Here is a 19,806-nt window from a genome sequence, read left to right as displayed (position 1 = left end):
TTTCACACTGGACACACCTGTTTAAAATAACCTGACAACAACAACAGCACAATAATAGTAAATAAATAGAAACGTGCACATTCAGAGTGAGGAGGTTCAGTCGGTGCGAAGTCAATAAACATTCTCAGTGAACTTCATTAATGAACGTTAGCCCTCGGTCCAGTCGCTGGACGTGACAAATAAAGTCGGTTTTTACATCAACAAACAACTAAAGCGATGGTGAAACAAACACTGGCCAAGGTCACCTACAGCCTGGACCCCACACCGGCTCTTTGTTCGTCTGAGTTAAAGTTTCAAAACCAAATCAGAGCTGACGATAAAAAAAACCAGCAAATTTATTCTGACACTTCACTGTGAAACAGACTGTAGGTTTTAATTTTCATTAACGATAATTTAAATCTGTTTTTTGTCCTTTTAAATGAGGTGGAAGTTACAAACCTCGCGGTTTAAACACGTTCATTTCTCTTATCTTTGTTTTCACTGTTGAGAATAAAGAAACTGTCACTTCAGTCTCGTTATCAGTTAAAGTTGACAATCTAAACAGTTAATGCAGTGAATCATTTCTATTCTAGGTTGTTTATGTTTCACTGCATGAACGTTTTTGTTCATGCAGCTGATTTTCTGATCGATACAAATCATTAGAGCTGTTTTTTTAACAAATCTTACAAAGTTATTAGGAGTCTAAGTGTTTTTCATAGTAACCTGCAAAAGTGGAATAAGCTCAAATCTTCAGTTTAATCCAGTTTGACTCTGCGTTCCAACTGCTGGATTCAGAGAAACTGGTTTAGCGTTTAGCACAGCAGTTAATAGAAAAGCAGCATGTTACTGTCACTGAATGTTCCTCATTAACAGTCTCAGTGTGCTGAATAAATATCAGAAGAAATGAATGAGTTAAAAAGGATGGTTATAAAGCGAGCACAGCGTTAATACACTTTTTACTCTGAAAATATCTTAAACACTCACTTTATTTGATAAATCTTGTTTCTATATTGGTCATAACCCACCCAGCAGTAGTTTCCTCTAATCGAGTCATTAGATCAAAATACTCCAATATCAAAAATATTCCAGTTTGGTCCTTTCTGCTGCCTCTGAGTTAGAAACACACAGCTGCCTCAGTGTGCGTGTGTGTGTGTGTGTGTGTTCTGAAATTATATATATAAAATCGATTTTGATTCTGTCTGACGTTTGTCCGTCATTGAACCTTCGACAGGACCTGGACTGAAAATCACACAGTCGCTGCTGTTGGGTCAGAAACATCTGGAATCACGAAGTAAAGAAAGTTCCTGTGGTTTGACTTTCTCCTTTATGGGTATTTTGGTTTTTGCATGTTGAGGCCTGTTCCACCAGACCAGCAGGTGCCTCGTTAAAAAAAGAAATAAAAAGGTGTAAGTGATGTGTGAGCACAGAACAGTAACACCAGCTCTCATTGGCCCGTCACCACCTACGCCTCAGTGCTTCATTACAAACAAATGTTTCTTACCCAGAATGCACAAAAACTTAAAGGGTTTTAGTCCAGATGTTACAATCAGCAGTGACTGTTTGGTTTTCAGTCTCAGTCCGTCTCACAAACGGCATGATGGGATGTTTACTGTGAAGTAAAGAAGTGGGCGGGGCTACATCGGGCCATCAGTTTGCAGTTTGTTCACGTTTGCATAGACGAACATTTCTGACGCTCCTGATTGGAGGAGACACTGCATTAATAAAAATAAATAATTTCAGGTGAGATGTAAACTACAATTCCCAGAGTTCCCTCCAAAGCTGCTGGGTTCCCATATGTTCCTTCCAGTTTGGCTCCATCAGGAGCTTCTCCATAAATGTCCAACCAATGTGAAGCGTCCTGGTCTCTCCACTGCCCCCCCTCCTCCATGTTGATGTTTCCCACACTGAATGATGACGCCAGGCGACATGTGCAGAGGAGGGAGACGTTAAAACGACCACATGGATTCTGGTCTGACCGTTCTGACGGAGCTCGCACACATGCATCGGACAGGAATCGGACCCAGGACCACATATGCAGGTGGCCCAGATCTGGTCTGAGAACTGATCTGGTTTGGTCTGTTCACACTGTGGGAACATCAGGACTGAGTCAGTGGGACATTAACAGATGTATCACCTGAGATCCATTCTCTGACCAGATTAGATCTAATTGAACCAGTTGGATTTTTATTTGTGTCAAAAACATGTGATCGGTCTCTTTCAGCAGCAGGACACGTGGACTGTGTCTCCACAGTAACGAGACTCATGGTACAGACTGAACAGACCAAACTGTGGGGTATTGTAATTACATCTCTGTCTGATGGCCATAATCTAACCCTGCAGTGTTTTCAGATTTGTTCACAGCTTTGTCCACTTCCTTACTTCACCTCGCTCTGCTGGTCTCAGTGTGAGGGACTGTACCGAGACGACACCGTTTCCAGGGTCGTGGGGCCATCGTGTCTCTACCTCAGTCTTGCGGAGAAGCAGCGCATGTACTCCGTCATCCAGCGGTCGTCCACCACCGCCAGCTGCGACCGCCTCAACTTCTCCAGGTCGGCTGAGCGAGCCCGCCGCCGGTCCAGGTTGGAGCCTCGCTTGTCGGACTCCCGCCGGGTCTGAATGCAGGCGTCGGACGTGTGACTCTGTGAGAGGAGAAACCAGAGAGAGGGTTCTGAAAAGCACACCAGTGTTTCATTATTCATGTTTCCCGAGTGTTTGGTATCACGGCGTCGCTGCTGTGGTCTCCTGTGAACGAGGCCGAGCTGCCCTGACGGACTCGAACTGTTTCCATCCTAAACCGTAACATCAGAGGACAAGGCTGCAATAATGTTGGTCTGTTTCTGTTTCAGCCTTTGAATCTTTAAAAGACACACCACAAATACAGTTTGATTAGTTCCAGTTCATCAGGGAAACAGCTGGACCTGCTCAGTTATTCTGACAATCAAATCATTTACTTTCAGAATCAGAAAAAAATGACAAAACACCAAAAACTTACATTTCAAATGAGGATTTGATGTTTCTGTTTTCTGTCATATCACTGCTGATCAAACTAAACATTTTGCCTTTCTGACATTTTACTGATTAACAAAGAATCTAATGATCAGATCGATCAATAATGTCAATAATGACTTGCAGCCTTAGGTCAGTCTTTATTAAGGTTGACTCTCAGTTTGTCTTTAAAGCTTTAACTCACGTCGTTGGGCGACCTCCTGACCTCCATCCGTCTCTCGGCCCAGTCCAGTCGGCTGGACGGTCTCCGGTTCTCCTTCTCCTTCTCCTTGGTGCCAATCGGTGGTTGGCTCTTCGCCCTCTGTGGTTTACGGGCACCGGCTGGTTTGTCGTCCTGAGAACTGTCCCGGTGTGCCGGCTCAGAGCGAGGGGTGCGGCGGCGGTGATGTCGTCTCGGTACCCGCTGGTTCACCGGCTCCGCATCAGAAGACGCCATGTCGGCCGCCCCGTTGTCTGTGTCATCTGAAGGTCCGCTGGTGTTTGGAGCTGCAGTCGCTGAACTTTCGCCGCCTTCACTCACGCCGTTTTGTACAACCGCTGCTTCAGGAGGAAACGGACAAACTGCAGGTTAGAGTCAGAGGTTTGATTTTGATTTGATGACCCATTACTCCAAGAGTCTGGTGTTTATAGTCCTCACTCTGTGCAAATTCAATTTCAATTCAATTCAATTTATTTTATTTGTATAGCGCCAAATCACAATACAAATCATCTCAAGGCACAAATACACAACAAATCAACAGTGCTTCTAACAAGGTTTTGGTCTGTTTAGGACAAAGTTCCCTGTTTTCACACCGGACACAAATTAAACAGCAGAATCAAGTTTCAGCATGTTTCAAACCAAAGACTCTAATATCAGATCAGTCAAACAGGATCCAAGCTGGAGTCAAATGAGCTCAGCGATAAAAGTGTGTTTTTAGAAGATCTTATGGACTCGGACACTTCAGGCTCAGACCGTTAACACTCAGAAACTCTGGAATATATTTTTACGTAGAACAGAGACTTTTGTGCAGGAGAGTTAACGCCTGACTGATGTTTAAACCTGGTTTCAGCTTCAGTCCTTTCTGAGAGCCAAAAGTCTTAATTAGTCCGAACAAGTCAAAAACCCAAAGAGTTAAATGATCAAACTGGAGAAAATATTTGATATTTTTATCCATTAAAGCGATTAATCGAACGACTGACTAATCATTTAATAAACTAAGCAGTTAAAGTCAGAGTCTAACGATTAGCTTCCTCACCTGCGGTCGGTGCAGCGTCTACGACCGGAGCCTCTCCAGCTCTCACCTCAGTCTCTACGTCCTCAGAAGTCGGTTTTGGATCCTGTTTGGTCTTCAGCTCCCACAGCCTCTGTTTCACCTCCGAGGATGTTGGCGGCGGTGGGAGGGACAGAGGGGCGACTTTGTTCCTGGTCAGCTTCGGCGTGGACCAGCCGCTGGAGTCGGAGCCGCTGTCCCAGCCCTCCCAGAACCAGGGCTTGTGGGAATGTTCCATCACTCGCCGGGTCAGACGGTACCTCAGCGAGTCCTCGTAGCATTTAGAAAACGTCTCCCATTTGGGATCCCTGAACTTCTTCATATACTCGGTCCGGATTTTCTTGGTCACCATGGTTGTTACCGCTCGTGCTTGGTCCTAATCACTGGGGGAACCAGAGAAGGACAGAAAACTGAAAACCAGTAGGACTGTGAGCTCAGCTGGCTGGACCTTCCCCTCAGTCTCAATATATTAAAACCACGATGACGGTTTATTACAACTTGATACTCAACTTTTAGACTTACTGTCCTAGTGTGCGATAGATGTTTTAACGATATGGAACATCACAACACACAAAGTCTCAGTCACAACAACTGCAGCCTGATCGTCACGCTCACATTTCCTCACATTTTATTTCCTGACAGGAAGTACTTTACTTCTAGTGTTCCTGTATTACTCATATCCCTATTTATCCTGCAAATCTGATTCATTCACTTTAATTTTCACCTAATTCAGAACGACTGTTAAATGTACACGTTAAGAAATAATTTTCACTTAATTACTACATCATCATAACATGAGGACTCATAACAGTAACAAGTATACAGTATATAAAGTATAATAACACCAACATCAGCGTCATTTAAAGATAATTGTTTTTAGGAAATTAGCAGAAAAATACAAGGAAATAAACAGTTTTCTAAGTTAAATAGTTATTTATTTATGTTCTGACTTTATTAGATAAAATATCATCTTATTAACACGGTTATGATAATAATAACACCTGATGACGTCACATCGTTGGGTGTGGCTTACCTGTACGCCCCGCCCACCGCCCTCCACAGCAGATTACACTCATCAGAGGAGGATTGAGGTTCATTATAGTATTACTACTAACTGTACTAACTAGTACTACCTTTACTAACTAGTACTACCCAGTACTACCTGTACTACAACCAGTAACGGACCATCTATTCCTGTCAGGAGCCTTCCACACGCAAACTCTTTACTTATTTACCTGAAAACCTGTCAGCTGGTGAAAGTGATAAATAACCGGTATTGATTACTGATTACCTGAGCTGACACCGTGATAATATCTGATATCGGTTATTGATGAACAGCTAATTATGGGTTTATTGATAACCCGTCTCTCTCTTGACTTGAGGGCGGATCAGGTCGTCTTTTTTTTTTAGGGCACGTTGGTCTGAAAACAGCCCGTAGAGAAGGAAAACAGCAGCTTTAACCTGCTCACGGTGGGAAAGTGTGAATGTGACGGTTAAATGACGGTAACGGATGAAAACAGGCTCAGACACGATCATCGCCGTTACCGTCCGTTAAGCCCCGTTTGTAAACACGGAGCCTCTAGAATCGACGCAGACAGACCCGGACTGTCGGGTATTAACACCCGGTATGTTTTTACTCACTCCAGGGGGGTCCGGTGCGGTCTAGATCCCGCTCCCTGCCGATGCTGCCGCGGTCAGACGACGAGCATCGCCCCGCTCCGACACCTAGCACCGACGGCTACAAGCTAGCTGACGCACGGCACGCTGCTTCCGCCTCACGCTTTCAAAATAAAAGGCCGCAGTGACGCTTCCTGAGTTTTGATGGATGATGGACGGTATCTGCAGCTGTTAAAGTGTTGTCTTGTTTTTGTTGTTGTTTTATTTGTCGTGTATAAAATGTAGTTTCTCGATTGGACAGATGGTGGATGGATGAATATGTTGATGGACAGAATTACAGCTGTTGTGTTGTTTTTGTTATTTGTCATATATACTGTAAATGCCAATTTACAGTATATATGATACATTGATGGATTGATAGACATGATTGGTTTGGATCAATAGATGATTGACAGATGTCGCTGTCAGTTATTGTAATATTCAAGATGGTGTCTGTGTGGCATGCTGTCTGCAGCTGTGTGTGTTTGTGCTGTTTTTGTTGTCATGATGAAAATGTCTCCTCTCTTATGGACAGATGATTAGTTGATAGATTAATGGATCATAGACAGATCAATGGATATATAGAGTGATAATTTTACTGTACAGCACAGTGGTGGACATGATGCAATGGCATATTTTATTGCAGTGTCACCTTTATTTTGAAGGAGAAACTCCTGTGTTTCCGGTGTAATCCTCTGCCTCTCCCTCCAGTTTGATGGCAGCAGAGCAGAAATGAGCAACAAAATATGATTTTCCATGAAGATGCTGAGACCAGACTGAGCATGCGTGCTCTGCCTCCCTCTGTGCAGGCAGCCAACAGGTAAGACCTGATTTGGTTTTTGGTCCAGACTGAAATGTGACTCAAACTACTTTGGCTTTCTTTTTCTTTCAAATTAAGTTTATCCCATTTTCTCATCAGCCCTATTCAGATTTGTATGTTGCTGATTGGGGTTTTCAGAAGTTGGACTGTACTGGGTCCGGGTTCCTCCTACTCCTGCTTGGACTCAGCTGGAGAGGGAGGCCAGGATGGAGCCACAGATCCAGATGTGCAGAGGAGCCAAGAATCAGGTTGGTGTTTTATTCCCTGGCAGCAGATTTAATTGTCATAACAGTTGTGATGACCAGTGTCTTATTTATTCTCCCACTGGATGTTTTAAAGGTGACGGGGAAGAAACAAAGCAGGCAAAGGTCCATTCAGTAGCTGTTCTGGAGTTTTCCCTCCCATGACATAGTTTTCATCAGAAGATGTTTGACTTGTCATGAGATTTTAACAAATTAACACTTTTGTAATCAACTGCAACTGAAACCTCTGGAGCAGCTGCTAAATGGACCTGGTGGAGAAATCAATCATCAATTAATGGTTTAAATAGTTTATTAAGCAAAAAAAACCAAAACAAATATTCTCAAGTCCCAGCTTCTGAAATGTGAGCATTTCCTGTTTGTATCACTTTTGTGTAAACATACATGAAATATCTTTGGGTTTTGGTTGATTTGTTGGATAAAACAGCTGGTTTGAAGATGTAAACATCAGTTCTTGGAGCTTGTGATCAACATTTTACAGGTGAAATAATCAGTAATGAAAATTACCCTTAGTTGTGTCTCTGACTGCCGTCCAGGCTGCTGCTGCTCGTGAACCTGCCAGAATCCCCCAGCCAATAGAAAACTTAGCAAGAATCAGGAATGTAAGTGCAGAAGTCTGACCGGTGACCTGAACAGAGACGTTCAGCGACAGCAAGGCTTAGGTGGCCACATACATGGCGAGGACGATGAAGGTCTTGAACATGACCTAAGTCATCTTCACCTTGTTGGCCTTGGGGTTAAGTGTGGCCTCCATCAGCTGGGTGGGGTGCTCCTCCAGGGCCACCCATTGGAGAATATGTGGTGCCAGGTCTTCCCCTATATCACTCCTGTCCACTAACAACCTTTTACACTACCTCTGCTGCTTTAAAAGAGAAATGCTGCAGAAACACCACTAGATGTCAGTAAACAGCCACTGACTGAAATAAACTGGATTTAATGAATGTTTTTGTAAAAACCTCAGACTAAGTAGAGAAATACTAACACGTTTATTTAGAAAATGGTACAAATATTCAAACAACTCTTCACAATGATTAGGAAGCAAAGGGAGTGGGAACAGAACAGTCATCACATCTGGGCTTGGAGGTAATGTTCGTAATTGGCCCGAAGGACAAATTCGAAATAAGGTTTTGATTTCAAATTGCTCAGATCATCCGACTCCAGCAGATCTTTGACGTCAGGCAGGTACGTCTGCAGAGGAACTCCTGAAAAACAGTTTACTTTGTCAGGCAGGAAAACGTGAGAACAGATTCAGTGTTTGTTAAATGAAGTGAAACATAATTTAAACCAGTTTATCTGCACAGATACACATGACAGTTACTCACTACATTCGTTTTTGAAAAAACATAACTATACACACGTCCTCCAAGACCCCCGAGTGGTAGAACTGTACTGTCCTGTGTGTACTTCGGTTTATTCTCACCTTCCTGTATGAGTTTGAGGAGGATCTTGACGAAGATACTGTCCTTGGCAGCTTCCAGAGGGTCATCGTTCCCGTCAGCAGACGACCAGCTGGGAGGAACGCAGCGGCAAAGTCAAACAACATGTATGTACATCTACTTCCTGTCTACTTTCATTTGCAAACACCTCTAAACTGCATCCAATGATTTCAGTGACAACCATGAATTGAGGCTAATCTTTGGTTGAATGCTGAGCTCCGTAAAAACACGGCAGGCGGCTCTTACTCGTCTCTCCTGAGCGCTTTGCTGAAGATCTCACATTTCAGCGAGTCGATGTCCACAGCGTCCTCCTGCAACACACAAACCCACGAGTTGACTTTTCACTGGGGCCAAACCCGACCAGTCGAAGCTCAAACAGGCGGAGCGGCCTCAGTGAAAGCAGGACGTTACCTCGCTGACGTACTCCAGCAGGTCCAGAGCCTTTTTGAAGTCGTACTCGTTGGCTCCTCTGTTGTCGTCACAGACGTACAACTGTGAGGAGGAGGATCTGTTACAGCAGGTCTACAGAAACATGGCTGCCAAACATTCACAGCCTTTATTAGGCATCACAGCAAACTTATCTGTTTCTCTCTCTCTCGACCAAAGGAATGTGGTGATGTTTGAAGATGAATTCACTCAAATCAACAAACATTTTCTCCCTTTAAAGTGCAGCAGCAGCAGCAGCACACTGACACCTCGAGTAGAGTGCATGCTAATTTCCCACAGACCGCATCTAAAGATAGGCAACCACTTCCTGCCGCTGTGCAAACTGAAACCCAAATATCACCATGAGACGGCGTATGGCGGTGTCACTTCTGCAGATCTGTTATCTGTGTTTAAACACACACACTCAGTAGTTCCTGTTCTGTGAGTGTATACAGTGTGTTTGCTTCCACCTGTATGAGGTTGTGAGCGCTGAGCAGAGGCATGGTGTCCGGGTTCTGCTGTTTCTCCTCCAGCAGCTGTCGAGGCAGAGTCTCCTGATGCAGCAGGAAGCGCTCCTGCTCCACGATGTCTGGGTGGACACACACAAGTCTGCTTACACAACACACTCAGTAAAACGTCAGATCCCAATTCTGCAGGAAACGGTCAAACCGAAGGCTAAACTCTGAATGAGGAAGAGGAAGTCATTTATCAGCACCCGGAGTGAGAAGGGAAGAGCTAGAGTTTTCTTACACTGCGGGAATCGTATTTATGGTAACACGACGTTAAAACAACCACATGGATTCTGATCTGACCGTTCTGACGGAGCTCGCACACTCACATCATCTAGGACCACATGTGCAAGTGGACCAGATCTGATCTGAGACCATCTGGTTTGGTCTGTTCACACTGTGGGAACATCAGGACTGAGTCAGTGGAGGGAAAACAGCAGCTCAGGTTGTGTTTTTACCATCAACTTCTTTGTTGAGTTCGTCCTCCGGCAGGTCGGACGCCAGCGCCGTCAGTTTACTGAGGGCCAGCAACGTCTTCTTCTTCACGAAGTAACGTGTCTCCATGTTGGCCTGGCTGTAGAGCGTCCTGTAGGCCTGCACGCGCACACACACACACACACACACACACACACATACATCAGTGACATCATCAGTCTGCAGGAAACTAACTGAAGATCCTTATTTCTGTGATAAAAAGAAGAATGGATGTTTCAATGAAGTGCGAGGGCAAAACCTTCGGCCACAGACACTGACGCTCTCAGTCTACAGACGGTCTTTTCTAATCACAGACAGATTTGAAACCAGGAGTCTCATCACTTCTGCTAATGACAAAGTGAAAAGGGAAGTTTCTGTGTGTGTGTTAACCAGAGATACGTGTGTGCGTGTTAACCAGAGATATGTCTGTGTGTGTGTGTGGTTTTTCTCTGTGCTTGTTAAGTGAGAACAGGAAGTAAGGGTGTATAAAATGTGTGTGTGTGTGTGTTTAACAGAGGCTCTACTTGCTGCTGCGCTCTGGTTATGTGCACTAACAAGTTTAAAACAGGAAGGAAATAGTGTGTTTTTTCCGTACTGTGAGTTAGTACAGGAAAGGGCGGGGAGGACGGAAGGAAGGAAGGAAGGAAGGAAAGGAAAGATTCATTAGGATAAGATTAGAGATAAGATTAGAGATAAGATTATATAATCCTGTGTTTTGCTTCTATACTACATCGTTATACCTGTGGGATGGAACTACGCTCATTTCACAGCTGAAGGTTTCAAATTTGATGTTTCTCCTCCGAGTGACTCAGATGTGTTTTAAACTAAGTGTGAACAGACCAAACCAGATGTTTGCAGATCAGCTCTGGGCCAGTTTGGGGTCATAGGAGGAAAAACAAAAGTGAAAGAGGAAACAGGAACAGGACGGAAGAAGGAAGGTGTATGTGAGACTTTTGTTCTTAGTGATGTGTGGCTCCAGGAAACAAGCTGTGTGTGTGTGTGTGTGTCGTACGCTGTGGTAGTTATGCACGTGGATGTGGTGCAGCCAGCTCAGGTGCTGGTGGGCCTGCAGGAAGCTGGACAGCTGCTGGTGCTGAGCGGCGGGCTGGGACAGCAGCTTTCCCCTCTTCCCCTTCTCCATGTACCAGCGAAACAGAAAATCGGCGAAATTCTGCAGCAGACGGTGACAGAGAGAGGAAGTTGGTGACTCATCGGCCTGACAGTAACTCCACATAAGCGTGACTTGTGTTCACACTTACCGTGGCAGGAAGTATTCACTACCATTCACATTTTATGGTGTTTAAACAAACTGACACTTCCCTCCATCAGTCTACACTTGATACCTCATGACTCATTTCCAGCTCCAGGGCTTCCTGAACCTCAGCCAGCTGCTGATTCAGAATCTGATTCTTCTGGTTCAGCTTTGTCTTTATGTCAGAGCTGAATTCCTGGGATTTTGGCTTGAGTGTCAGGACGTCCACCTTTATCTAAAGTCAACGACCAACAGCGTTTGTCCGTACCTGGTCTGCAAACTTGGCCATGTAGTGCTGCAGGCGGCTCTGGTTCTCTGTCTGCTCGCACATCTGGACCAGGATGTCGAAGTCGCAGTACTTCTCAGCCAGCGCTGCCACCCACTGGTACTGACCCAGCTCCACTGCAACACCAAACAGCTGCACAGTCACAATCACAGCACAAACCCACCGCAACACCCTCACTGTATGTCAGGCCAGGTATATGTGCACACTTTACCCAACCTCTCACAGTTCATCACACAAACACACACCTTCATATTAGTTTGATGTCGTCTTGTAAACTGTAACTGTGTCTCATTCTGTAGTAAAGACATTATTTCCTCTCCCTGCACGTTGATTTCTGCTTTTCTGTTGTTGACTGTGGTGTTTTATATTTGTGCAAAACAAACGTTCACAGGCTCTAGTGTGTGACTCCTGTGAATCGAGTCCTGTTCAGTTATTAAATTGGCCCTCAGTCCTGGTTCATCCTCCACTTACAGAGCGGGGTCAGCAGCTCAGAGCGGCGCTGGCTGTACTCCATCTCCAGGCTGTTGTAGCGCTCCTGGGAGGTCCCCGGGGGCCTCCGCTGCTGCAGGGAGCTCAGCTGGGCCACGTAGCCTCCCAGGTAGATGTCCAACAGCGCCACCAGCTGCTCGCACAGGACACTGCGCAGCTCTGAGTCGGCATGGGGGTACACCGAGCGCAGGATGATCTCGTGCTGTCGAGAGGTGATGGCGCGAACGCCACCAACACCCCCTGAGGCTGCAGGGTGAAAGGTTGAGCGGGACAGAAGGGGTTAATAACTTACTTTCACACCAGCTGTATCCACAAAACCACACACACACACACACACACACACACACACACACGATTATTGTGTGTGAGAGTTTTAAAAAGCAAAGAAAAAAAAAAAGTGTCACCTGTCCAGGGGACGTATTCAGGCTCTGCAGCAGCTTTTTCAGCAGCTCTGTACATCGAGGCCTTGGTCTCTCTGTACTGCCCAGCAGCCTGGAGCATGTCCTGCACACACGGGGCACAAGCTATAAAAACTGTTTAACACTGATGCTGGTGTCAGATCACAGCAGCTGGTGTCGCACATTAAAGGAGCGAGGAGCAGAGTCTCCACCTTGACGATGATGTTGACGGTGAGAACCACCTCGGCCCACTGCACCGAGTCGACCGGGTTCTCCTTCAGGCTGCGCTCCTCCTCCTCCAGCAGACAATCGAACACCGAGGAGATCTGAGAGACCTGTGAGAGGACAAACAGTGCAACAGTCACATGACGTCCACACGCTACAGTAACGATCACCGCAGGGCACCGCTCAGACTCAGACCTCTCTGAAGAAGACGTCGGCGGCGGTGAGGCTGGGCGGCACGGCGGTGTTGGTCCTCTGCAGGGCGGAGCCGATGGCCCGGTTCACCAGCTCGGCGTGTTTGCTGTGGTAGTTCTTCAGCACCATGGCCGCCTGCAGCTTCTCAGCGTGCTCGCACAGCAGCAGGCGCGTCGCCATGGGAGACGAACGCACCGTCACCTGGCCGAGCCGGTCCAGCAAACCCACCTGTCAGGAGCACGGTGACAGTCATTCACATGCGATTCTACCTCCCTGTTCTTTTTAATCCAGCTGCGTCAGTCGGTTTGTCGTGTACTTTCAGTATACAAGAACAAACTTATCACTGAAGGTCATTTCTAAACAGACCCTTAATATTTTAATTGCCTGCGTGTGTGTGTGGGTGAATGTGTGTGTGTGTGTACCTGGAGCAGGAAGTCCATGAAGCAGCCGTGGGCCTTCATCTTGTCTTCCAGCTGGTGGAGGATGATGAGGGAGGTGAGAGGAAATCCAGCGCTCTCTGCATGAACAGAAAGAGAAATAAATCTGAACAAGTATAAATGAGTCTCGGACTGTTCACTGTTTTAAAATGCACCACATTCATTGTTTCCGTCAGTCTGTGGGTGGATCTGTGCTGAATTAACATTAACACACACACACACACACACACACACACACACACACTGGCTGCTTCTTTTGATGGCCTGTGCATCAGCAGTCTCTCCCTCCCACTTTCCCCTCCTCACCATCGGGGACAGACTCGGCCCAGCGGGGGTCCGAGGCCGGGTAGTCGTCCACCAGGTCCAGGTTGATCTGAGTCACCACACTGTCCAGGTCGGCTCCCTCCTCCCCGTCACCGTCGGCGGGAAAGATCTCGTCTATGACCATCTGAGCCCCCACCAGATCGTTACTGAGAAGAGACAGAGGGTTATTTTCAGTTTGAGTCTGAGTCCACATCCCCTGAGTGTCCTGCTGTTTCTGTGTTTATTCCTACACATCCATGTCCGTCAGTGACTTGAGCCCAGCTCTGGGTGTGAACACCGTTAAGCTGATTGAAAACAACACTACACAAGTTACCCAAAGCTGCTCGGTCTGATATGTTCATTCGACCAAGTTCATTCGCTCTCAGTAAAAGATTTTGTTTTTCAGAACAGATCTGGGAGTAACCCTCCTGACATACCGACAGAACTGCAGAAACGCTGCCTTCAGGAGTTTGGTTTTATCCTCCTGAGCTACAGGCTCCACTCTGGTCGGCGTCTCCATGACTGAAACCTTGAAGGCAGAAGCGAAATCAGAAATACGTTTTAGACCCAGGAATCAAAGAGATAACAACATGTGTCCTTTTATCCAACACGTGCAGATATTGCAAAATGAACATTCTTCCAGGGCTTCTGCACAGTTCAAGCTTTTAAAACTGAAACCAGGTTAAATTGACTGTGTGTTGCTTTTCATGTGCAGCCTGTCTGATTTCACCAGGTGCTGTGGTGTTGCCAGTCTGAGTTTTACCTCTGGAGCTGCAGCCAGTGAGGAGCACAGGGAGTCCTCCATGGTTTCTGGCAGGATGGAGGCGCTCTCTCTGGCCACCACCGCCACCAGGCCGCTGTTCTGGGAGAAAAACACCGGCAGGTTGGCGCAGCAGCCTCCTCCACGTACGCCATCACCTGGACACAGACTTTATTAGGCCTCATTCTGACGTCATGCAGCACAATAATAACACTGCTTGATGATAAATGATTGGGCCAAGGGCCACATATGATTTTTACATGAGGAAGTTTCTGCTAAAATCAGATTCGTGCAAGAACAAAAACTGAAAATTAAATATAAGGATTTAATGACATTAACTCTTATATAACTCCTTATATTCGTATTTACATGTATCTGTCTCTTAAACCAAGAATCCTTTCCTGATGCAAACACAGCTGCCACTTCCTACCAGGTGAATTAAAGCTGATTTTCTCATCGGGTATCACCGCCCTGCTGGTTCCCGTGGAACAGGCGAACACCAGCTCCTCGTTGTAGAGGAAGGCGGTGGAGCCAGGGGAGGGCAGCACCAGGCGTGTGGACTGCAGGGCCTCCTCACTCTGAGGTAACAAACATATGATCAACAAAAAACACCTACCTGCCATTTATTACGACTGCAAGTATAAAAAACACATGGGAAAACTACAGCGTTACTTATCTGTGTTTTCAGTCTTTGCATCATATTTAAATAAAATTAAATCTGTTCTGGCCTTTAAAGGTGCTCACAAAAACAGTACAAGTCAAATCACAGATGCAACTGCTCAAAGCATGGGAAGTGTTAAAATGATTTTGGCTAAACTGAACTGACCCCCTTATTAGACCCAAAATCCTGAAGTATCACTAAACTGAACCTTCTGCAGGATCAGGATCAGGACTGACCTGGAACGGAGGGTTGTACTTGGTGACCTCCACAGTAAACTGGTCAGAGATGGAGGCCCCGTTGTCCTGCAGGGTCACCAGGCAGAAGTAGGCCAAGCAGGGGGTGTCTGACGGGTGCCAGGCTGCAGCCAAAACCACCAGGCCGGCTCTGAAAACACAGCATAGATTTCGGCTCAGGTTGGACTCAGATATATTCAGCGCTTTGAGCACAACAATATGTGTACAAAAGCAGGTAACTCTAAAAGCTTCAGTTTTCATTATTAGCATTAACATTAGCCACTTAGACCAACCATCCATCCATCCATTTGTTATCTATACCCGCCTATTCCTAAGCTGGGTGAGGGGGATCTGCTGGAGCCTTTAGACAAACCATGAAATCCAAATTTGAAACTAATTTAAATGAATAATTACCAGAAAGCCAGTGTTCACAGAGACTGAGTTTATTTGCTAAAGTGCGACACACTCACTGGCTGAGCTTCATGTCCAGGTACACCACATTCGCTCCCTCCTTCATCTCCTCGTAGTTGCTCTCTGAGCCCTGATGGGACAGAAGAATGTTCATGTGTGACCATCATGTGAGATTTAAAGGAAAGTTTAATCAACATGACCACGTCCAGTATAAGAAGCTAAGAATTTTAATCCTGGAATTTTTCATTTAATCAAAACTGTATTTGACAGTAAATGTTAGAATATAAACTATATTCCTGTTTCTCAGTGAATGAATCACACTGATATAAACTGTATATGAAAATGTGTGTCCCCGTACTGACCCAGATGGCGTCTGCGATGCTCTCGGTCAGAGCTCTGTGGGTGTCCCAGCTGAGGATTTGGTGCTCCCAGTTGTAGTCGACCTCCCATTTACTCAGACTGGAGCTGGTCAGTGTGTACAAGCAGCTGGTTCCGCCCACCCACAGCACACTGTGGAGCTGCACAGACACAGGTTCACTACCTGAGCACAGGCATCCTGCAGCTGGCTGACTACTGAAAACACTGCAGGGATGCAGCCTGTGATTTGTTATTTTGCACAAATTCCCTTTAGAGACTAAAACAATAAATGATTGTGAGCAGAGAGACGCTGGTGGAACCAGAGACCAGTTGACTCTTTGTCCCTTCAGAGCCTGTAAACAGTGACGGCCGTTCTCAGAGTCTGGAGCTGGTTTTTGGAAAAAGATGGGCCTCCCATTGTTGGTGACGAGCGGTGTGGCTCCCACTGCCAAACTGTGCACCGAATGTCATAACATCTGTCACATTTTTAAGAAATTCTGCCAAACAAACACCAATAAACCACTGAACCCATATTTTAAACTAACTGCATGATAAAAAACACGAAGTGCCCAGAGGAACACCTCCTACTGGGTGTAGTGCTGTTATAGCCACTTATTTTGAATGACTTCATGTGTGACCAGGATCTGTACTTTTTCAGGAAGGTTCATTTTAAAAATAACCGTGGGTGCAATTAGACTTTGCAGAAAAGTAAGATCGCTTTGTGTGGTTGATTTAATTTCCGATGAATATGCCCATCAGCCTGCTCTCCATAAGCTGCACCACACTCTGAATGCAGGATCTGTCCGCGCGGCTCACCGTGCTGTTGGCCGGCTGAGAGAGGATGCCGAACAGGGTGGAGACACGGCGTCCGATGCCGGACAGCACGCCCTGACCCTGCTGCAGGGCTCGGTAATGCAGCTTTCCTGAAGAATCCACACTCGCTCTCAGCAGCTGACTCTTCTCTGAGGACAAGACAAAGCTCCCTCCCTGACAGAGGAGAGAGAAGTGGGAAATACAGACAGGAAGACTGGCCCAGGCTAAAGGCCAAAATGTGATTTACTGAGGGTTTGCTTACTCTGACAGCAACAACAAAGTTACAGAGATCTCCCAGGTCCACCTCGGTCTCTGTGTAGTTGCCCTCCTGAGCCAAGCTGGGCCAGAGACGAGCTGTTCCCTCTGCAGCCACCGCCAGGACGGAGACGGACTGAACGGCAGCCGTTTCCAGAGGAGCAACAGACGTCACAGCCACGAGGTCGGCGGTGTAGTTGTACTCACTGCCGGGCAGCTGCAGCTCCTTACACACCGACAGCTGCAGGACAACACACAGAAGGGCTTTAAATCATGGATCTTGGGATCCTCCAGGAGGAGCTGGACAACACGGAGACAGGTATCTGGACTAGGAACAGATGGATAATTTCCTGTTGATTAACTAATCAGTTGTTTTCAGCCTCCGAACTGCCAGAAAGTTCCATTTATAAAGCAAAAACATTTTCTCACTTTGAATTTACGGATCTGCTGTTGGAAACAAAGCCTAAATGTACCTTAGCAACAGCAGTCTGGCAGATTTTCCAGATGATGAGTTTCTCTCCACAAACCAACCAGGCCCAGCCGCTCTCATTCACCTTCACTGAGATCTGGTCATCGACTGGAAGCACCAAGAGACACAGAAATGTTCAGCGGAGCAACACTGGAGCAGGAACCAGTGCTTTTATCAAACCCTGACAGACACTCTGATGTCAAGCAAACCCGAATCCCAAATAAAGAGCAGAAACACTGTGGATTTGATCCAGAAGCCTGAGCAGAACATGAGCAAAGTCGGGAGTTGGCTGAGCAAACCCTGTTTAATTCAGGAGGTACTGTGACTGCAGAATATTTTAATCTCAATATTTATTTACTTATCAACAAAACACTGTTAAATAATAAGATACACTGTTCATCCTACATCCTCCAGTTTCCTTTACCATCGGCCGTAGTGAGAGCCTCCATCACTTTGACAGGCAGCGACGAGCCGAAGGTTTGCACATCATAGTTCAGTGACTCCGCAGTGGCGTGACTCTGCACTCGGGTGGGTGTCGACCTGAGGGGGTAAAGCAGGGTCTGAATAAAAATACAAGCTGAATATTGAATTAGTCTGTGGTGCTGCTGAACTGATGTGTTTAAGGTAAATATAAAAAAAAACACTGGGTCTCTTCTTGTCCTCGTGAGACTCAGAGCTCTGTGTCAGTCTCTCTCCCATCACCCCCCATTCAGGTTCTGGACCTGGTACTGGGACCCCTCTGTCTCCCTCCTCTGGTGCCTGGTTCAGATGTTGGATCTGGGTCTTGACCCTGCAGGAGCCCCAGCCACCTCATTGTCTCTCCCTCTGTTTTTCCCTTGTGTGTTCATATGTTGTTTCATTTTCCCCATTAGAGGCTTAATTATTAAACTACAGGGCTAAGGACATAAACATCACATGTGATGTATCTCTGATATTGTGCTAAATAAACCAAACTGTCTCGTCTAATGTTGATTTAATATAAGTGACCGACACAAACTAACGCACAGCCTCAGTTTTCAACACAAACCGGTGATAATACTGATTCAGGAGGGTCCAGTGTGGTTTAGTTTTAGCGGGGCGGTCTCTCTCACCTGGCCGACAGGCTCGGTCTGCGCGGGGAGAACAGACTCTTGGCCGCCCCGGAGACGCTCTTCCTGCCGGGGGTCCTGCCCTGCTGCCTGCGGCCGGAACCCGGGGCGGTACGGGGACTAAACATGGCTGCTCCGGTACCCGGTACGGCTCAGCACCGGACAAAACCTGTACGAGTTTAACAAACAGTTCCGGTAAAAAATGCGTCCAACTGTCCGAACAGCGCGCGGTGATGTCGCTTCAAAAATACGTCATCGATTGACAAGCCACGCCCATGGAAAGAAAATTATTTAGCAATAACTAAATAATAAACAATAAAAATAACTAACAATGTCCGTTTTTAAATTAAATAACAAATTAAATGAAGAGTTTCGCTCATGAACACAGTTTTAATTTTTTTTTTTTTTTTTTTTTTAAAGCGGTCGATCATCGATACACGGTGCTCAACGTGAAATCAGGCCGAAGTAGTCGAACACCGATAGCCGGTGAGCTAGCAGGCTAACGTTAGCCTAGCATGATCTGATGGAGCTGGTCGGGGGGCGGACGATGGAGCAGCAATGGCAGCGGTGTAGTTTCAGCTGAATACCGAGCTGCACCAGACCCCCGTCGACTTGCAAACAGTAACCGAGGACAAGAAGAGAAAAGCGCGATATGCAGTGAGTATTTATTTCCAGACCATCAAGATACGGAACCGGATCGATCCCGCTAAAAGTCTGGAGCCGCCTCCGGGCCCAGGGCGGGTTAGCCGATTAGCTTCCTCTCATGTGGAAACCTGGCAGCTTTGGGTTTGTCTCCAGCTCCAGGTGTTCCAGGCTCATTAGTATTAGTTGACAGGTGTGTCTGGGGTTTCATTAGGGCGTTTGTAGAGTGTTTTGGCTCAGTTAACTCCGTTAGCTCGGTCATTAGCTACTGGGACGGCTAATCTTGATGATGACTCGGAACCTAAACATCGTCCTTCGTCAGGATGAGAGTGAAAGTGATGTGCAGGTGTGTTCTCAGGTGTGTGTGACATCGGTGTGCTTGTTGGGTCACAGGTCATGAAGCGGGTCCGCACTGAGCAGATCCAGTATGCCGTGGCTCAGTACCTGAAGAGGAGGCAGTATGTGGACTCTGAAGGCTCCCTGAAGGGGACCAAGCTCTTCCAGTCAGCCGAGGAGATGGCTGCCAGCCTCACAGGTGAGCACAGGTGAACACAGGTGAACATGATGTCATTACAGCACTGAGCCCAGCCAGACACGATTTTCACCTTTACATTTGTTTAAAGTCACTGTAGACACAGTATATGTGGTGCATGTGTTGCCAGGTAAGGTGGTTTTCCACCCACCTGGGCTACTTCCTTTATTTGACCAGGAACAAATTG

The 19,806-nt window shown here is 46.4% G+C and overlaps 3 protein-coding genes across 3 annotated transcripts in view; 1 reads left to right on the top strand and 2 right to left on the bottom strand.

Annotated features, from left to right (window-relative positions):
• Positions 1–2,338: 2,338 nt before the first annotated feature.
• Positions 2,339–5,967, bottom strand: ccsapa (centriole, cilia and spindle-associated protein a). Its single transcript, XM_026304021.1, has 4 exons — positions 5,877–5,967; positions 4,221–4,618; positions 3,170–3,522; positions 2,339–2,618 (listed from the first exon to the last, which is right to left on the bottom strand). The coding sequence occupies exons 2-4, from the start codon at positions 4,585–4,587 to the stop codon at positions 2,439–2,441; spliced, it is 900 nt and encodes a 299-aa protein (XP_026159806.1). The 5' UTR covers positions 4,588–4,618; positions 5,877–5,967; the 3' UTR covers positions 2,339–2,438.
• Positions 5,968–7,938: 1,971 nt separating this feature from the next.
• On the bottom strand, positions 7,939–18,627 carry LOC113128614 (nuclear pore complex protein Nup133-like). Its single transcript, XM_026304070.1, has 25 exons — positions 18,449–18,627; positions 17,782–17,897; positions 17,362–17,465; positions 16,896–17,129; positions 16,637–16,807; positions 15,826–15,981; positions 15,523–15,593; positions 15,056–15,203; positions 14,589–14,736; positions 14,162–14,316; positions 13,836–13,927; positions 13,402–13,565; positions 13,081–13,175; positions 12,662–12,886; positions 12,454–12,576; positions 12,248–12,347; positions 11,826–12,089; positions 11,337–11,470; positions 10,829–10,987; positions 9,801–9,936; positions 9,304–9,422; positions 8,819–8,899; positions 8,654–8,718; positions 8,392–8,480; positions 7,939–8,173 (listed from the first exon to the last, which is right to left on the bottom strand). Exons 1-25 carry the CDS (start codon positions 18,571–18,573, stop codon positions 8,037–8,039), a joined length of 3,411 nt encoding a protein of 1,136 aa, XP_026159855.1. The 5' UTR covers positions 18,574–18,627; the 3' UTR covers positions 7,939–8,036.
• Positions 18,628–19,737: 1,110 nt separating this feature from the next.
• LOC113128044 (calpain-9) overlaps positions 19,738–19,806 on the top strand; it is a 22,584-nt gene continuing 22,515 nt past the window's right edge. The window contains 1 exon segment of the mRNA XM_074933668.1: positions 19,738–19,749. Within this exon segment, the coding sequence (XP_074789769.1) occupies positions 19,738–19,749 (12 nt within the window).

This window comes from Mastacembelus armatus, chromosome 1 (assembly GCF_900324485.2).
Source record: "Mastacembelus armatus chromosome 1, fMasArm1.2, whole genome shotgun sequence".
Classification (NCBI taxonomy): Eukaryota; Metazoa; Chordata; class Actinopteri; order Synbranchiformes; family Mastacembelidae; genus Mastacembelus; species Mastacembelus armatus.
This window is presented reverse-complemented; position numbering and strand designations above follow the sequence as displayed.